We start from the raw sequence: 20,370 nt of genomic DNA, 5'->3' as shown, positions 1-20,370 counted from the left end.
AAAAGTTTTCCTGGGGTTTTAAAAATATTTCTAAGTCCATAGATATCCCTTAATTATGTTCATGAGATGCATGAATCCTAAGGTCAGTCTAGGGTATATGTTGAGCCTCAAATGAAATCATATGTAATATGTGTATACATAAGTTCTAAGTACCTATTCTCATGACGTTCTTGAACTTGTCGCTTACATCTTCATTCTTCTACTCTTTCAGTTCCATGGATTGTGCCAAGTTGAGTATGCTTCAATTTGCATGGCTTCCATGACTTGTTATCCTTCTGTGCATGCTAAATATTGTTCGTGTTCACAATCTCAATGCATAGATCAAATATGAAGTGATTTGTAATTATCAAAATCGGATTGGACTCATAGAGTCAACAGTGTTGTCATTGTTGGGTTTTGTAGACTCCCGGGGTACGTATGGTATTTTGGAGCATAGACTTTGGCTGTGTATAGAATCTAGTATGGTACATTATATGTATTAGAAAGAAATTTTTCACTGTGTATATGATGTGTATTTATGTGTATGTGAATGTGTATAGGGTATATGCGTACCCCACGGGGTTGGACCCTTATTCAGTGTGGTATCATGTATGTTTTAATTGATGCAGAGACATGTTAGGTTACTAAATTCACCCCTGGGGCTCATCTGCGGGTTTGGGGCGTAACATGTATAGTGCATGAATTATGTATTGTCACTTTTGTACATTTTCTCTATAAATTTGATAATGGGTTATATAAGAAGTAGTACATATAAAAGTTCATTTATTTATTTTCTTCTCTTAATTTATGAATTTGTGAGTTCTTTAATGAAAATACTTCCTTTCAAAATTTGTTAGAATAAAGAATTGGGGATGAAGCCAAAGGTCTCCTGTGATTCCCTAGTACATTTCATAGTCTGCATGTAGAGACCCAAAAAATATAATATTAAGAATAAATAAGAAAAATATGGAAAATGGTTTACTGAGGAGAAAATCGACGACAGTTTTCTGAAGAGTTAAGAAAACCGTCAACGGTTATATGGTTTTACCATGGCTAGGTTAAAGGGTAAATAGTGAAAACTAGGTTGGTTAAAGAGAAAACCAGCTATGGTTTTCTGGTATCCTAAGAAAACCGTAGACGGTTTTTGCCAAAGATAGAATGCTATTTAAGGAATGTAGGTCATTTTTCTTATAAAAAATTCAAAAGCTCTCTCTCTCTCTCCTCTAGAAAGTCGTGAAACCTCTCTTTCTCGCTCTCTCTATCTCTCTCTCTCTCTCTCTCTCTCTCTCTCTCTCTCTCTCTCTCTCTCTCCCTCTCTTCATTTTCTCACTCTAGAATCACCCAATCAACAATCAGACTCTGTATTTAAAGCCTAGCGGCGATTCTTTTCAATTTGACCAGAGCAGAATTATGTTTTGAGAATCACAAGCACCATCCCAAACTGAGGTGAGGAAGTTGTTTGTGATGTTTATTGGTGTTTTAATTAGTTTAATGGGTGAATAATTCTAGGAATGTGAATATGAGCATAATTATGGAGTGAATTGATAAATTAGGATTTGTGAAATACAGGGTTTTGGTGTGAATGCTGCTAGTGCGAGTTTAGGGTTCCTGCTGGCGTTTCCTTAGGGAATGAGGTAAATGTGATAAATAGTTAATTATTTTATGTTTCCTTGGTTAAATGGAGTATGTGGGTCCAAGGAAAATGTGAATGTGATATTATTTTGGGGTTATATGATTTCAAGATTTTAGAGTTCCGAATGTTGCGGGTGTAAGTATAGTATTTCTAGCAGGCTTCTCATTAATCAGGTAAGTGGAATAAATTACGCTAGTTAATTTTAAAGAATTTTATCAATTAAAGTATAACATGTGTTTATGGGTTTTGAATTTTACATCTATTATATGATGGTGAAAATTCAGAATTTTGAGTTACAGGAGAGTTTTACAAATGATATGTATTATTTTATATAGCAGGAAAAAACAGTTTTTCCCGTACAAATTATAGTATTAGAGTTTCATATAAATATTGTGGCCTGAGAAATATCATATATAGTATAGAGATTTAATACATAATTTTATATAGCTTTTACAAAACCATGATATACAGCTTTTACAGAACCATGATATACAACTTTTACAGAACCATGATATACAGTTTTTATAGAACCATGATATACAGTTATTACAAAGCTATGATTGACAGTTATTATATAGAATCAGGAATTACAGTTAATACAAAATCATGGTATTACAGTTTATACAAAATCATGGTAAAACAGTAATATACATGCATAGTATTATATAGTATCAAATCCTTGATGGACTAGAGCATATCACAGAGTGTGGTATCGTAGCTAACATAGTATAGAGTGCAACCACACATCTTAGATAAAGTATGGAAGAGTCGATTGTGCCTAGAGGAGAGACTAGAGGAGTTCCCTAGCAGGACCAAGTTGAGGGGGCCAATTGTACTCAAAGGTTTATAGCTTGACTTAGCCTGGTAGACCAGCAAGAGTTAAGTCCCACCCACGGCCGCACAACCTGAGCATGCAGGGTTAATTCATGCATACTGTTATCCATCCAGTGAAGCTTTCACAGTTATATAGATAAATGTATATAGTTTTTACATAAAATAGGAACTATCTATTACAGTTGAGTATGTTCAAATAGAAAGCTTATTTTAAAAGGCATAGGTGTGAGTTATGGTATGTTTTACATTGAAATGTTATCACATTTTTAGATGATTTAATAATTATGTTAATCAAGTAAAACTCATTTGCCACACAATGGATGTAATTTATTCTATATTACTGAGAGGTGTCTCATCTCAAAATTCTAAACATTTCAGGTGATCCAGATAGGCGTGAGGAGCGTGCTCCAAGATAGAGGGGATTGTTGTATTGCCCTAGTTGCAGGGTAAGTTTTTGAGTTGAGAGTTGTATTTTTGGGTATGCCCCTAGGGTGTTGTGTTTGGTTTTTAGGATATGTATATTTATATTTTGGGAATTACTAAAACTCTAGTATTGTAAATAAGGTTAATGTATTTTTATATTTTCCATTGCTTAGGTGGTATATTTTGTGAACAGGTATCCTCGGTACCACTTGAGATCTGAGATGTTATAGTGTATATTGTTATAGGTATCAGAGTGAGGTTATTTTGTTGCAAGATAAATATATAGATATAAAAAATTGTAATAATTTTGAGGTCGTTACAAGTTTTAAATTTGAGGTCGTTACACTGCAATTAAGAAAATGAAAGTGGAACTTGAAAAGCAAACAATTATTTGATATAGAAAGCAAAAGAGAATAAAGAATAATTGCCTTAAATTGTTTGGGCAAAACAAAATATCTATGATCCATAGGTGTTATATGGGGACAAATCATTCCATTGATTACTAAACTTGTGTTAAAGAAGAGCACATAAGTCACACATCAAGGAAGATGAGAATTTATTTATGACTTGAAATGTTCTCCCCTTCCGTGTAGGGTTTCTAGTGCATCAAATTAAAGTTTGACCCATTTATAACAATACCTAAAGTCTTTAAACTTGTGAAACCACCCACCCATCAATTAATTGATTAATTGATATATAAATGTTCCTTCTTGTATTGAAATTTGTTAACAAAGTTGTGAGACTAATGATCAAAGTCGACAATATTTTTGTGTTATAAGATAGCTTTTGGCATCAACTAGTGTAGGCTTTAGGATGAAGGGCTTGGACCAAATCATATGTAGACTCTCCCTCAGGTAGAGGACTATGACGATGCATGGAAAGAGATTCTGAAATCCCATGCATTGAATAAGATTTGGGTGAAACTCTAACTTTTATGATCCATTTAGATTAAGGATTTGACTTGGGAATAGTAAAAAAAAGAGGAAAATATGAGGGAAACTCATTTTCCATTGTATCTTCCTTCAATATTAAATTCTATTAGAAATGAAAGTTTGTTTTTATATGATTAAAAATTGAGAAAAACTAAACATTGATGATGTGCAAAATTAAAATTTTGTTCATAAATTTGATATACTTTTCATTTTTTTCTTACTTTTCTCGATAATCAAACATGAAAACATGTATTATTTGATTTTTTCCTTTTCTTTCCCTAATATTTTCTAAATTCCAATTGGGGCCTTAAGGTTGAGACTCATCGTATCCACAAAAAACACTTGTTGGGGCAAAATCATTATGTCTATGAATGAAAGTGGATAATTCCTTGCATGAGCAACAATCAATATATCTTTTGATTTCAAAAAATAGTATGCATGTGTGGTGTTTGTATTTTGTTTTATAAATTTCTTGTTTTTAGTATATTTTACCTATAAAATTGAAAATGGGTTATATAAGAATTAGTATATATTTTGTTCACTTAATTTATAAATTTGCAAGCTCTATTAAAACAATCCCTTCCAAAACTTATTAAAATAAGGAATTAGGGATGGACCCACAAGCTTCTTGTGATCCTGCTGCAGCACTGTCCACAATTAAGGAAATCAATAAAATGCCTAATTTGGCAAGCCATCAATTATAATTTGATGGAAAGAGAAAGAGAATGAAGACTAATAGTACTAAATTGTTGGGAAACAATGGAATATGTATGACTTGTAGTTGTTAGATGAGGACAAGCCCTTCCATTAATTAATATTAAAACTCGTGTTAAAGGAGAACACACAAGTCAAGCATGGAGAAATATGGGAAGCTATTTATGACACAAAAATATTCTCCCTTTCCATCTAGTGTTCCTCATGCACACACTTGTCACTTGTAAATTCGTAAACATCAAATTAAATTGTGAGATGGATCATACCAACCATTTTCTGATTAATAGATGAATGGATGCTACTTTTTTGCAGTGAAATCTGCAAATAAAAGAAGAAAAAATATGTGGTGCAACATGTAGGTCATTCCCTGATTATTAATGGATATGGTTATCTCGGGGTAGCTATATTGAGAGGCTGTTGGAGAGGTTTAGCATGGATAATACAAAACAGGTGTGTACACCATTAGCAAATCATTTTAGATTGTCTATCGCCAAGTGCCCAAAGATGGATGATGATGTTCGTGACATGTCAAAGGTCCCATATGCCAATGCAGTGGGGTGCTTGATGTATGATATGGTATGTACAAGACTGGATCTGACACAAGCTGTTAGTGTGGTGAACAAGTTTATTTTAAATTCGGGTCGACAACATTGGGATGCAGTCAAGTAGATTTTCAAATACTTGAGGGGTATTGCAGATTATGGCATCATGTTCGGCAGGCAATAGAGTGATTTTTCAGTTATGGGATATGAGGATGCATACTATGCAAATGACTTGGATGACATAAGGTCTACAACAGGGAATGCGCTCACCTTTGTGGGAGGACCTATATGTTGGAGGTCCATGGTAGAGTCTCTAGTTGCACTATTTAAAACTGAGTTGGAGTATATGGCATTGGCCAAAGCTGCCAAGGAAGCATTGTGGCTTAAAGGATTGGTCAAGGAGTTGGTTATTCAGTATGCGTGAGTTCAGCTACGTTGTGATAGTCGGAGTGCAATTTATTTGATGAAGAACCTGGTGTATCATGCAAGGACCAAGAACATAAATGTGAGGTTTCACGGGATTTGGGAATTGGTTTCTTCTGGTGAACCCTTACTTGAAAAAGTTCAAACTTTTGAAAATGCAGCAGACGTGTTGACAAAGTCTGTTACCATGGATAAGTTTAAGCATTGCTTGGACTTGTTTAACGTCTCCAGATGCTAGATGGGAGACGTCCCAACCTATTGTCCTAGGTGGAGCTACGGGTTATGCTTAATTTTTTTCTCCTAAGGGGTGTATATTTGTCAAGGTGGAGATTGTTGTAATATGTGGCTCATAAATTAAGTGGAATACATGTACAAAGAAAACATGGTGAGAAAATAGAGAAGTTGGTTTGCAGAGGAAATCGTCGACGGTTTGTAGAGTTGCATCGACAGAGTTAGACTTGGGAAGAAAACTTTCGACGGTTTGGCAAAGAACCTCAAAGGTTATATCGATAGTTTGGTCTCGAGAATAAATCGTCAACAATATGGCTGAAACCGTCGACGATTTTGATTGGTTACTCAACGCTATTTTTTAATTTTGAATTGGGAAGTTAAATAGGTTGGGATTTCAAGGGGAAAACCTCTAGGGGGTTGAAGAGGGTTGGCATATATATAATGTTGTATGTTGAAACTCTTGATCTTTGACACAAAATAGTGAAAATTATAGCCATTTGCTCTCGTGGACGTAGGCGTTGCTGAACCACGTAAATCCTTTATGTCATTATTTTATTACTTTCATATAATCTGTGTGATTGTGTTTCCGTATTATTCAATTTTAGTTGTTGCATTGTACGATCTAAACGGTTTGTTTGTTTTTGCTGTGCATTGATTTGCACAATAGAAGGAGTTTGAAAGTTCATTGTAAAAATGGGAGAGTGGAGAGGAAAAACGTGCTCCTAGGTGTTTTGGACTAAGTCCCGCTAATTGAAGTAGTGGCCCTCTCTCAACTATCCTATATACAAAAGGATTGCTTGCTTTATCTTATCTAGAAAAATTCTAGTGAATGATGGAGAGAAGCCCTCCAACCATCCAATCACTAGTTAAGATCGGTTTTTAGGAGCATCATTGAGTCAAACACTTTGCATTGGAATAAACAGTCAATGGCAAAAAAAAAAAAAAAAAACAAAATTCAATCGAATAAAACATAAAGGGCAACATTTATTCAAAATATTTAAAACATACCCTTTTTTTAAAAAAAAGTTTTTTTTTAGAATTTTTAGTTTTAAATTTTTTAGAAAGTTTCTATTATTTTTCAAAATCTTTCAAATTAATTGAAATTTGTATAGGAAGTGTAGATCTTATAATGAAGGCCTCGAACTAATTCATACATAGATTAAGTAGACAACTATGATAATGTATGAGGAGAGTTTGAAATCCCACATTGATTAATATTTGGGGAATGATCTAGCTTTTAAGGTTGGGACTTAACTTAGTGGTCCAATAAAACATTTTATGACAAAAAAATATTAGGTCTATGAGTCAAAATGGACTATAGCTTGCATACTAGAATCACAAAAGAACTTTTGATCAGATCCATGCATGTTTATATTGTAGGTGTATAGTGCATGAATTATGTATTGTCCCTTTTTCTTTGTACATTTTCTCTATAAATTTGATAATGGGGTTATATAAGAAATAGAATATATATATATATAAAAGTTAATTCATTTATTTTCTTCTCTTAGTTTATGAATTTGTGGGTTCTTCTATGAAAATAATTCCTTTCAAAACTTTTTAGAATGAAGAACTGGGGATGAAGCCAAAGGTCTCCTATGATTCCCTAGTACATACCATAGTCTACAGTTAAGAAAATGAAAGTGGAATTTGAAGAGCAAACAATCATTTGATATAGAAAGCAAAAGAGAATGAAGAATAATTGCCTTAAATTGTTTGGGCAAAACAAAATATCTATGATCCATAGGTGTTATATGGGGGCAACTCATTCCATTGATTAGTAAACTTGTGTTGAAGAAGAGCGCATAAGTCACACATCAAGGAAGATGAGAATTTATTTATGACATGAAAATGTTCTCCCCTTCCATGTAGGGTTTCTTGTGCACATACGTCACTTGTTTGTAGGCATCAAATTAAAGTTTGATCCATTTATAGCAATACCTAAAGTCTTTAAACTTGTAAAACCACCCACCCATCAATTAATTGATTAATTGATATATGGATGTTCCTTCTTGTAGTGAAATTTGTTAACAAAATCATGAGAATAACGATCAAAGTCGACAATATTTCCGTGTGTTATAAGATAGCTTTTGTCATCAACTACTGTAGGCTTTAGGATGAAGGGCTTGGACCAAATCATATGTAGACTCTCCCTCAAGTAGAGGACTATGAGGATGCGTGAATAGAGATTTCTGAAATCCCATGCATTGAATAAGATTTGGGTGAAACTCTAACTTTTATGGTCCGTTTAGATTAAGGATTTTACTTGGGAAAAGGAAAAGAAAGGAAAATATGAAGAAAACTCATTTTCCATTGTATTTTCCTTCAATATTAAATTCTATTAAAAATGTAAGTTTGTTTTTATATGATTAAAAATTGAGAAAGACTAAAATTTAATGATGCGTAAAATTAAAATTCTGTTCGTAAAATTGATATATTTTTCATTTTCTCTCTTACTTTTTTCGATAACCAAACATGAAAACATGTATTATTTGATTTTTTTCCTTTTCTTTTCTTAATATTTTCTGAATTTCAAATGGGACCTTAAGGTTGAGACTCATCTTATCCACAAAAAAACACTTGTTGGGGCAAAATCATTAAGTCTATGAGTGAATGTGGATAATTCCTTGCATGAGCAACAATCAATGTATCTTTTGATTTCAATATATAGCATGCATGTGTGGTGTTTGTATCTCGTTCTATAATTTTCTTGTTTTTAGTATATTTTACCTATAAAATTGAAAGTGGGTCATACAAGAATTAGTATATATTTTGTTCACCTAATCTATAAATTTGCAAGCTCTATTAAAACAATCCCTGTCAAAACTAATTAAAATAAGGAATTAGGGAATGACCCACAGGCTTCTTGACGCCCTGCTGCAGCACTGTCCACAACTAAGAAAATCAATAAAAACCCTAATCTGGCAAGCCATCAATTATAATGTGATAGAAAGAGAAAGAGAATGAAGACTAATTGTCTTAAATTGCTGGGACACAATGGAATGTGTATGAGTCGTGGTTGTCATATGGGGACAACCCATTCCATTAATTAATGTTAGACTTGTGTTAAAGGAGCACACGCAGGTCAAGCATCGGGGAAGGTGGGAAGCTATTTATGGCACAAAAATATTCTGCCTTTCCATTAACTAATTGTCTTGTGTTCCTCATGGACGCACTCGTCGCTTGTAAATTCGTAAACATCAAATTAAATTCCGAGATGGATCATGCCAACCATTTACTGATTAATAGAGGGATGGATGCTGCTTTCTTGCAGCGAAATCTGCAAAGAAAAGAAGAAAAAATATGTGGTGCAACGTGCAGTTCATTCTCTGATTGTTAATGGATTTTTGGTCCCGCAGGGCTGGCTGGATGAGCTCAATGGATCGGATGGTTAAAGCAAATTAAGGCGATGAACAAGACTGTATGTGCTTCCTAGCTGTCATTAAGTTCATGCCCTGCAGTTCCCCGAAAAGCCAATATGTAATAAGGTGGCTTAAATCTCTAAAGACCCTTTTTAAATTTGGAAAATATTTAGAAAAATAAAAAATATATCAAATAAGTAAATAGAAATTAAATTTTACGCATTGATACGACCAAAATTGATAAGAACGCTCATAAGGTTGGACAGTTTATAAAAGCAATATTTGGTGTCTCACGTAACCGCTTTTAAAATACCTATAACCCCCCTAAGCTTAACGGTGTGGTTACAAGAGAGCAACTATTAATGTCTTACATAACCTTCCTTAAGCTACCCATAACCCCCTATGCATAATGTCACACTCATAAATGCCAAGTTGAAGGAGGGTTTGCCTCCATCACTATAAAAAGAGATCCTATGAGGAGAAGTAAGGATCTCATTCTCACTTACTCTTCATTTACTATTGTAATCTGAATCTCTTATTCCCTAACTTAGGCATCAGAGTGATCCTTCAGAATACATCCCGGGTCTTCTAAGCCGTTATTATTTGATTTCTTTTAGGTGGCCACAATCGAAGGACGGTTCAATAAAATCTATTCAATTTTTGACAGCAACACGCATCAATAATTTTTTATTTTCAGAATTTCTAATCATATTAGAATAAATCTTAATTTATATAGTTTTGAAGTAAAGAAAAAATATAATGAAATATTTTTTTTTTCTTTTCTTATTTTGTCTAATGAAATTCTTGATCTAAAGAGAGCATAAAAAGTTTAGGAAAATAGAAGAAACCATAATTTTTTTTTTTCATGTTATTAGCGTGCTTACCTTGTGTGTGTGCATGTGTGTATATATTTTCCCTTTTTCAAAGCAAATTTCTAAAAGAGATGGTTTGAATTTGAAAAATATTTTTAAAATATGTTGCATTAGATGGTCGACTGCTAGTAGAGGCCGATTAGAGTCCCTCTGCAACTTTCCTTGCTTTTGTTTGTTCATTTAAGAAAACTTTCAACTTTTAACCCCTTTGAAAACTTTCATAGGATCCATATAGAGCACTTAATCTCATGAAAATCCAGCTTGTTAGTGCACATTCAAGACAAACATATAAACATGTATATATTATAAAATAAAGGAAAGAGGAAAAAAAGACTGTCGGCTTGGGTGTGCGTCTAGAGGGGGGGTGAATAGACCTTTTTTTTGTGGACAATATGAATTGCTACAAAATAAGAACTTTGGCAAGCAACAAGTGAAAAATATCACAATAAATGAAAAAGCAAATAATCACAATAAATGAAAGGATGAGGGAGAGTGAAGCTCAACACAACGATTTAGCGTGGTTCGGCTCAAAGCCTACGCCAACGCCTTAGCACCAAACCAAGGATTCCCAAATCCACTATGAATCTCCTTTCAAGCTGGAGAAGCCTTTACAACAAGAGTACAAAACCCAGCTGCTCACCAAGAGCTTCAACCCTAGGTGTTCACCAAGAACTACCTCAACGAAAGCTCACCAAAAGCCTTCAAGATTCACAAACAACAATAAATGGAAAGATTACAATATGATGCTCCTTCTTGAGTTGATGATACAATATAAACCTCACACTACCCTCTTCTGCAAATGATGTGTAAACAAGAGTAAGGAGCAAGAGAGCTTGAGAGCAAAATATGAAAACCTAAAATGAATGCTCAATGAATATTCTCAACAACCAAAATGCTTAATTAATTTTCAATGAATGCTAAAGTCTTATATTTATGACCAAAGAGGTGAGCATGTCGCTGGCTATCCATTGGATATTAATGGAGAAAAGACAAAGCCCAAAACTAGTCGTTATCACGCATTTATTACAGTCAGCTCGAGCCCACTCATCGATGAGTAAATGGACTAGTTGATGATTCACATGCATGTATCAATTGACGAATGCCTTGTTATCGTCGATGAGTCTTCATTGTAGGTCTCAGTATCTCTTCGTTGATGATTCCCATGTTAACGTCAACGATTCGCCTTCGTACACTAGTCGACGAATCGCATTCGTACACTAGTCGACGAATCCCTTGTATTCGTCAATGGTTAACCTTTGCAGTCTTTGACATGTCTCGGTATCTCTTCGTCGAAAAATCCCCTGCTATCGTTGACGAGTCCCTTGAGTATACTAGCCGACGAATCCCTTATATTCCTCGACAAGTCCTTTTGTTTTACTACTTAAAGAAAGACCTAGATGAACTAGGACAGGTTCAAATGACATATGTACTTCTAATTAGGTTCCAACCTAGTCCAAGTGTAGTTTTTACCTACTGTAAGATGTCTTGTTAATAAAACTCATTTTGAAACTCATTTGGACATCTTATATAGTGTGTGACTTGATATGCATGTGTTAACTCGGTTAATGTTCTAACCTAATATGAACTATATTCAATTTCCTTAGCTTTTTGCAGGATATTCTTGTACACATCATACGCAGAAGAGTTATAGCATAAATCCTACCTCACACACAACCCAACAAGTATATAAAGAATACAAGCTTTCGTAAATGCTTCGGTTGGTTGTGCTTTGGGCGTTCCATGTATGTGCCTTGGTTATGGCTCTTTGCTCATTGCTTCTTTGAGAAATATTTGACCTTTATGCTTGCATTGGTATTGTCTTGTTTATCTGAACTGAGCTTGGGAAAAAAATATTAGCTAGCCTAAGACCCACTAATGGGTTGTTATCATCAAAACAAGATGGAAATAAGAACCTTAGCCACTAGGGCTAACATTCTCCCCCTTTTTGATGATGACAAACCTTTGGTGTTCTTTTGAAAGATTTTTCTCAAATGAAATTTTGGCAGCATGCCATCTAAAAATAGAGCATTTTTCCATAAACATCATGTATGCAAACTTGATTAATTTAAGTAGTTCAGTGAACCCAACATTTCAGAAGTATTCCCAATGTCAATAAATCCAATAATTCAACAATATTTGTAATGATGATCAATATGTCAATACACAGGAATAAATTCAAAGTGGTTTCGCATGTCCACCATGCAAGCAATTTAGTATGTCCAATAAGTAAGCAATGACTCGTCAGTTAAGCACAATAGATCCCACAAAAGGTTGTTGTTCATTGCATAGTTATTCAAAACAAAAAGCTGTTCTTACATAGTCATTTAAAACAATAGCATGTGCAAACAAAAGTGTTAGCCAGCTAACAACAAGAGTTCTTTTTCCAACCAAAAAAAAAATTGTTCTCCCCTCCTGACTTACTTCCAACCCATCCTAAGACAACTGTCAAACTAGCTGACACAACTTTCAAATTAGTTCAAAGGAATCTAACAACACCACATCTTTCTCCCCCTTTGCCTTAATAAAAAAGAATAAGTGGCTCCTACTATTGGCGGCGCACATGGTCAAGGATGGCGGTGAGTTGAGCGTCGATGGAATCAAAATGAGCACAATTTCTTTGATCCATTTGTGCCATGGCCAACTGAATCCCATCTAGGTGCTCTATGACGGGATCAACTGGCTGTTTCTCGGCTGCCGCATCCTCTTCCATAGCAACTTTTGTTTCATCTATTGGTTCTTTATCTAGCTTTTCAGGTTTCATCTAGGTGTTGGTCTGCTCATCCTTCTCAAAGTGCATATGATGAAGAATGGCCTCTGTGTATAAATCATCCTCGGTGGGTACCACACTAGGTATGCCAGCTTGAACAATATCAAGATGATCAAAGAATTTATTGAGCATTTGACTATACAACAAACACCCTCCTTGCCTTTTTAAGTTGTCTTCCATGTGCTGAATAATGACCATTTGCAAATAGATTCCTGAAAGTCAAGGTGTAGTTCCAAGAGGAGGGTGAATTGGGTTTATAAAAATTCTTTATAGTGTTATTACAAACTTACAACTTTTTTACTTAGTAACCACACAAGAAAGTTGTTGATTTTAAATATTCAAACAAATCAACCACAATCACGACACCAATCACAAGCCAAATAATAAACAATCAACCAATCATACAATTAATTTGTTAGAGCTGCTGCACTTGCTGTTTTTTGAGCATTTGCCAAATTTCAGTTTGTAGCCCTGTATAAATGATTTTTTAAGTGCTTCTTTTAAACAAGATTTCCACAAGTGGTTAATCAACGTACTCCCTTTAAGGTTTCTACAAAATATTAACCAGCATACTTTCTTAGATTAAAAGGTCTTCTCAATCTCAGTTTTTCAGCAGACCTGCACTTTGAAATATAATTTGAATATGTTGAAATTTAAATAGAAAAGGGTAGAGAGAGTGAGACCGAGATTCTTTATGAGGTTCGGCTTATCCCCAGCCTACGTCCTCACCTTAGGAAAAACCACCTAAGGATTCCACTAATTCGTTCCTTTGTGGACGGAACAAACCAATTACAACCCTCCTTTAGGTTGGAGCTCCCTCTCCAAGCGATACTCCACGCTCGGTTACAACGATCCAATCACCTGAACCGTAAAAGAAACAAGAAACAAAAAAAAAAAAAATTCTTTTGTACAAAGAATGCTCTCAGATAGACATGGTTAGTACAATTGAAATCACTATATACTTCAATAACAAATATTAAAAGAAATTGAATCGAAGCTCAAGAACAATTTCATCGGATTACTTCTCTTAGATAAGAATCAACAATTCAGATTGTAGTACTCAGAGAAGAATGGTCAACATCTCATAATTTCAGTAATTCTCAAATTGCAAGAGTGAGCAAGAGAGAGCTTTGAGAGAACAAGAGAGCTTTCAGCTTAAGAGCAAATTTTCAATTGCTTGGTGTGAGTTAGATTTGTGAAAACATGTATTTATAGGCTCAAAAAAAGGTTAATTCATGTTGCCCAAATTTACTTGGAGTATTCCCCAAGTTTTTACAAAATTTGGGACACAAGAAACTTAAATTTGAATTTTAAAATTTTTAAAAAATATAGTTGTTAACAATGTTTAGGCACCTGAAGTCTCGGGGTCAGTCGCTTGAGGTTCCTTAAAACTATGAAATTTTAACTGAAAATAGGGTTAGGCGCCTGAGGTGACAAGGGTCAGTCGCCTGAGCCTATATTGCCTCTTTAGAAATTCATCAGGAAAATCTTCAAGCACTTGAATAGTTATATTTTCTATTTTTCAATTCAGTTTTCAAAACACTTAACTCTCTTGTTTTGTTACTTACAGAAATATTTTCCAAGGTTTCAAAATAAGGTCTCCAAGTCCAAGACAAACCCCTAATGAGCTTCAAAAAATTTTCATATGATATTCAATATGAAGTACTTACATAGTTTAGCCTAAAGCCTTAAAAACTCTAGGCTTGAAGTCTTCATATGTGTCTTTGCTTTGAGTCCTCTTGACTTGAGCTTGAGTCAACTTTAGGTTTCCACATGCTTTGATCATTTTGGGTCCATTTGAGCTTCCTTTGGATCACTTTAGAGATGAGTGTTGCTTTGTGGTTCTTGGTGATCTTGAACTTGAATTTCTTTTGATCTTTTGAACTTTGTTATTTAAGCTTCCCTGAAATATCATCACTTAACAAAACATGTTAAATCAACCTTCATTTGTTATCATCAAAACGAGATTCGAAAGTCATGTTAGGGCAACAATCTCCCCCTTTTTGATGATGATAAATAAGGAGCAAAGATAAGAGATCCTTTGAAAGTCCCCCCCTTACAATAAACATGCCTTTTTAAAATATATGAAAAATTATGATTTCAAATATGTGTAAGTTAAAAAATGAGTAAGTTAAAAAATAAGTCACAATCAAGAGTATATTGCATTATAGCTCATGTCATCATATATGCATTATTAAGTTCTCATGTTCATTTTAGCTTTTACTCCCCCTTGCTATATGCCAAGAATTTTTATGCTTTACATATTTGCTATTTGTTCATTTTTCATAGTTGATTTCTAAAAATACTCTTGTCTCATTTTTGCTCTCCAAAAATATCTCTTCCCCTTTGACATCATTCAAAAAGATTTGAAGGGAATTTGCACAAAGATGCTTAGCATATTAAGAGCATAGTCATATTACACAAGGACATAAGTAATAGAGGTTACGAGCCCAACCGAAAACAAGAACAAACAAAGCAACATAAAACAAGGCCAATACATAGGGAGTTTTGAATACAACACAAAGTGGCAAATCAAACATCAGTTATCATTAGCATCATCATCACCTTTCTCTTCATCACTTACCTCATAGCCTTCCTTTGATTTTTCGTCATCACTCCAAGGAGCAGAACTAGTGTCCATAGGATCAACACCACGAGATGAGCTAGCATGATATCGCTCGATACGAGTGAGGTGCTGATCAAGTGAGGAAACATTCTCTTGAAGGGTTTGAAGTCCAGATCTCATGTCTCTGTTGTAGGTGGAGAATTCATGATGAAAGGGAATGAACCAAAAAGGCGTATCAGCAGGAGGTCCTTGGTCTTGAGTTGGAGGAGGAGGAGGAGGTACAACAGCTGGTCTTTAAGGTCTACCTTCTTTTAAGAATCAACCCTGATCGTGCTTTTCATAGCCCATTTGCTTGAGGGTTGTGGAGATGAAGAGGTTATATCGAGTATGTTTGATGAACAACTCAGAAGGTGTGGTAATATCAAGCTGAGCAAAAATAAGTTCAACACACCTCCATATCGAAGAGTTACTCTAGTAGCTTCTAATTTGGCCCACATCCATTTCAAAATGAGGCTGGAGAGATCAAACTTCTTTCCCTTTAGCAAACACCATAAAACAAAGCAGTTGACATAGTAAAGATGATCATAAGAGTCGGCCTTAGGTAGGTTGTTGTTGGAGATGATTTTATGAAGTATTTGGGTCTAGAGATTTAGCTGCTTATACATAGGTGGATGGCCAAAATATACGGTTTCGTCTACTATAATCAGACACAAAAACTTTGATAGCTTAGGCGCTTGAGGTCCAAAAATACTTAGTGTAGGCACCTGAACTTCCAAGCTCAGTCACCTGAAGTCCTCAAATTTTTAAAAATCTTTTTATTCTTGATATAAAACCTTCCTAAATCACTTCCTTACTATTTAGCAACCCAAGTTCTCTTCTAATGGATATAAATCTTTCTTTGGGAAGAGGTTTTGTGAAGATGTCCACCCATTGGTCATTTGTGTTTATAAATTCAAGTATGATGTCTTCTTTTTTAACATGCTAGCTTTACTGTAATCCCAAGAGGGAGAGGGTGAATTGGTATTTTAAAATTTCTCCTCTAGGTCAGTTAACCAGCAACAATATTACACAACCCTAGGGCCAATCTAGTGCAGATACAAAATAAATCAATATATATATATATATGTTGAAATTAAATTATACAAGTAAGCTAATTACGCATATAAGGTAAAGCAAGTAAAAATAGATAATACAATATATGTTATCAAAGTTCAGAAAAATACCTACATCCCCGCCTTGGCTCACAAGCACAAGGATTACACTACGGCTCACTTCATGGGTGGAGTGGCACCGAAATACAATCAGGTCAAATTAACACAGGGCTAACCTCAACCTTTTATAGACAATCCTTCCGGACTAGATCAACGCCCCCTCAGGCCACGCCTAAAATACAACTAATTTTCAATATAAGATGTGTACAAATTATTTGCTTCTCAATCAAGCAGATATGCACCAATATCAATCAATGCACACTAACAATGTAAGAATAATAAGCATTGCTATATGTGAGCAATCAATAGTCAAAGTAATGACTATATCCAATCAAGCACAAGAGTGAATTAACAAGCTAATCTTTGAAACTATGTATAGATGTAAATCTCAATCACAGTTTAGGGTTTCAAAGATTTCTACTAAGAGTATTCTAAATATCTCTAAAAAATATTTTCTCAATATTCAAGCACAAGAGATATTCAAAAAATGAGCTTGTGAAAAGATTTTTGCACACTAAAAAATACAAGCTCAATGAGTCTTGAAATGAAGATGCAAAGATTCACTAGCTACAAGATTTTTCCCACACATAGATTTATTAAATAAAATTGGGGGAAAAATCTATGCTTAACTCTCAATCCAAAATCATACAAATAATGTATACAATATGAGTTTCTAGCAAATGAGAATAATGTAAAACCACTCAAAGAACTCTCATAAGGATTGATTTAGCAAAGGAATGATTGTATATGAGGGTATAGACTTTGTATTTGGAAAAAGCTCTCATTAAAATACATAGAATATTTTTGTTAATCAAAGTGCTAATTACTTCTTAATTAAGCAAATGAACTTGTATTTATAGACTTGGCCTATAACGCCCTGACTTGGGTCTACCAGGGAGCACTGCGTCTCTCCTCCTCCACCTGGACGAGACAATAGGGGGCGGGCCTTATCGGACTAATGACTGGCCCCACGGACCAACACATGTCCTTTTTAGTGTGTTTTGTCCTTACTCACACACTTCCTAAGAAAACTTCCCAAAAGGTCACCCATCCCAAGATTACTCCAAGCCAAGCACGCTTAACCGTAGAGTTCTTATGAGAGGGCTCCCAAAAAGAAAGGTGCAACTTGTTGATATGAGTAGTAACATCTAATCATTTTAAGCCTTTCTTCCATGGGGTATCACATTCTCCCCCACTTACAGAATGCAGCATCCTCATTGCGAACCCACATTTTCAAACCCAGGCGATGTGAATCTCATCACACTTTTGGTTGGGTAATTGCTCTGATACCATTTTGTAACGCCTTAACCTGGGTCTACCAGGGAGCACTGCGTCTCTCCTCCTCCACCCAGATCTGACAATAAGGGGGCGAGCCTTATCGAACTAATGACTGGCCCCACAGACCAACACATGTCCTTTTCAGTGTGTTTTGTCCTCACTCACACACTTCCTGAGGAAACTTCCTAGAAGGTCACCTATCCGAAGATTACTCCAAACCAAACACGCTTAACCATGGAGTTCTTATGGGAGGGCTCCAGAAAAGAAAGCTGCACATTGTTGATATAGGTAGTAACATATAATCCTTTTAAGCCGTTGCACGCTCTTCTTGATTGAGAGCATGGTAGGCACCTTCTGCCAGTGCTGGTGCCTGCGGTAGTGACTCTGGAGCCACCCCCGTGGAGCCAGGGGGTTCTGACCCTCTTACAGTTAAAAAAGTGGTTAGCTATCTTGAATAAATCATATCGTCCATCCGAAAAACGTTTCTCAATTATAGCCAACTCCCCTTTTTGTTTCCCTATCGAAAAACCAACCGTACTAAATTTATTCTAGAATTGCAAACCAAGGGTCATGAAAGAGGTTGACCTCCATCCCCCTTAACTATGCATGGCCAATGAACTCCTCGCTTTAGTGCTCCAAGGACTCGAGTAACGTGCCAGCGCTACTAATTTAGTGTCAGCACCCATAAGGTATCACATGGCCGAAATTATAACTATTAGGGATACATAGGGAATTATTAAATTTGTTTTAAATGAGTTTAAGAAAATTAACCCAGTTTAACCCCATTTAACCTTGATAAAAATTAGGCCAACCCGAGAGTTTCGATCGATTGAGCCATAGGTTCGTTCGCTTGAACACTTACATACTGAAAAGCTACTTTTGAAGTTTGGGCGCCTGAATGAGGATTTGATTTGCTGACCAAGGCGATTTTCCAATCTGTCCGAGGTTTGGTCACCTGGTCTCAAGTTTGGTTTACCGAACTCACATGTTCGGTCGCCCGAGGGTGATTTGAACGCTAATATTCGGGCACCTGAGTAGTTGGAAAAAGTTAGAATAGATGTTCGGTTAATTGAAGATAGTGAATTCTTTTTTATTTGGTCGCTAGAAGTCAAGTCAACACACTAACTATTCAACGATTCAGTCGATTGAGGTGTTTTGAACATCAAGGTTCGGTCACTTGAAGCCTTATAATTTTTATACCTTAAGTCCTGTTTGAATTCAATAGTTTCCCCTGATAGTATATATGATAATGGGGACTAACTTAAGTATAAGTGCAAGGACCTAAGGTCTTTGAGCTTATCAGTTCCTACATGCATGATGTACATCAATTATTACAGACCATTCCTACTTTACTATTACAGACCCGAATTAAGCTTAATATAAAAGTACAACGAATAAATATTCTGGGTCTTCTTTTGTTTCAAGATACCACATGCCATCATATGATCTTGCCAATATGAACCTACACACAAACTTGATAGATATTAAATACCGGAGTATTTGTCATAATCAAAATAGGGTATGACCTATAAGGTCAATAATGATCTCTTAGAAAGTGGTGTCTTATGTCCCTGTGTTTTGTTTTTGAGTGTGATATTGGATTTTTTGAGATGTTTATTGCACTCGTGTTATCACACTTAATTGGTATGGTAGAATATTCTAAATTACAGTTCTTTAATTGTTGTTTCATGTACAAGGTTTGTGCACAACAACTCCCAACTGCTGCATACTCAGCTTTAGCTGTGGATAAAGCTACGGAGTTTTGTTTCTTTGAAAACCAAGACACTAGAGATTGTCCTAGAAAATGACAAGTCCCACTTGTACTTTTCCTATCTTACACCCTGCAAAATCGACATTCGAATAGCTAATCATTTCAAATCCGGTGTCCTTAGAATACCAAAGTCCTAAATCGATTGTACCTATCAAATACCTTAGGATTCTTTTTACAAGTATGTGATGTGATTCTTTAGGTGCTGATTGAAATCATGCACACATGCATACACTAAACATTATATTGGGCCTACTAGCTATTAAGTATAGAAAACTTCCTATCATAAATATTTCATATCTATCAGTTTCCCTTTTTCATCTTTATTGAGGCTTATTGAAGTACTCATGGGGGTACCCATAGGCTTACTACTTTTCATATCGAATTTCTTAAGCATAACTTTTATATATTTGGATTTACATATAAAAGTCTCATTTTTTTTTTTCTTGTTTGATTTGTAATCCTAGGAAGTAGTTCAATTCTCCCATGATGCTCATTTCAAATTCTTCTTGCATACATTTAGAAAATTCTTTACATTGATTATTATTAGCTGCACCAAAAATAATATCATCTACATAAATTTGGATTATGAGCATATCATCTTTCTTAATTTTGATAAACAAAGTACTATCAATGTAACGGCCTTGTTAAATTGCACCTTTTTTTTTTCCTTAAATAATACAAATCAGTATAATAAATCCAGCGGATCATGATCAACCTGAACCCGTGGGTACCAGGGATAAAACAAAAACACATAACGGAAGCCTAAGCAGCAGGAAGCAGAAAAATGACAATAACTCATAACACCATAAACAATACCATCTATCACAATAAC

The 20,370-nt window shown here is 35.1% G+C and overlaps 1 protein-coding gene across 1 annotated transcript; it reads left to right on the top strand.

Moving 5' to 3' along the window:
• The first annotated feature begins 5,019 nt into the window (after positions 1-5,019).
• LOC131156010 (secreted RxLR effector protein 161-like) lies at positions 5,020-5,481 on the top strand. The gene is made up of 2 exons (XM_058109465.1): positions 5,020-5,091; positions 5,242-5,481. Exons 1-2 carry the CDS (start codon positions 5,020-5,022, stop codon positions 5,479-5,481), a joined length of 312 nt encoding a protein of 103 aa, XP_057965448.1.
• Positions 5,482-20,370: the final 14,889 nt, after the last annotated feature.

The sequence above is a fragment of the Malania oleifera genome, chromosome 5, assembly GCF_029873635.1.
Source record: "Malania oleifera isolate guangnan ecotype guangnan chromosome 5, ASM2987363v1, whole genome shotgun sequence".
Taxonomy (NCBI): domain Eukaryota; kingdom Viridiplantae; phylum Streptophyta; class Magnoliopsida; order Santalales; family Ximeniaceae; genus Malania; species Malania oleifera.
Note: the sequence above shows the minus strand (reverse complement) of the source record. Positions and strands in the feature narration are given on the sequence as shown.

Bases quoted from the DNA above. Each gene is read 5' to 3' on its own strand.
- LOC131156010 (XM_058109465.1), top strand. From the start codon at position 5,020: ATGGATGATGATGTTCGTGACATGTCAAAGGTCCCATATGCCAATGCA. The intron at 5,092-5,241 runs GTATGTACAAGA...GGCAGGCAATAG, and splicing joins GGTGCTTGATGTATGATATG to AGTGATTTTTCAGTTATGGG.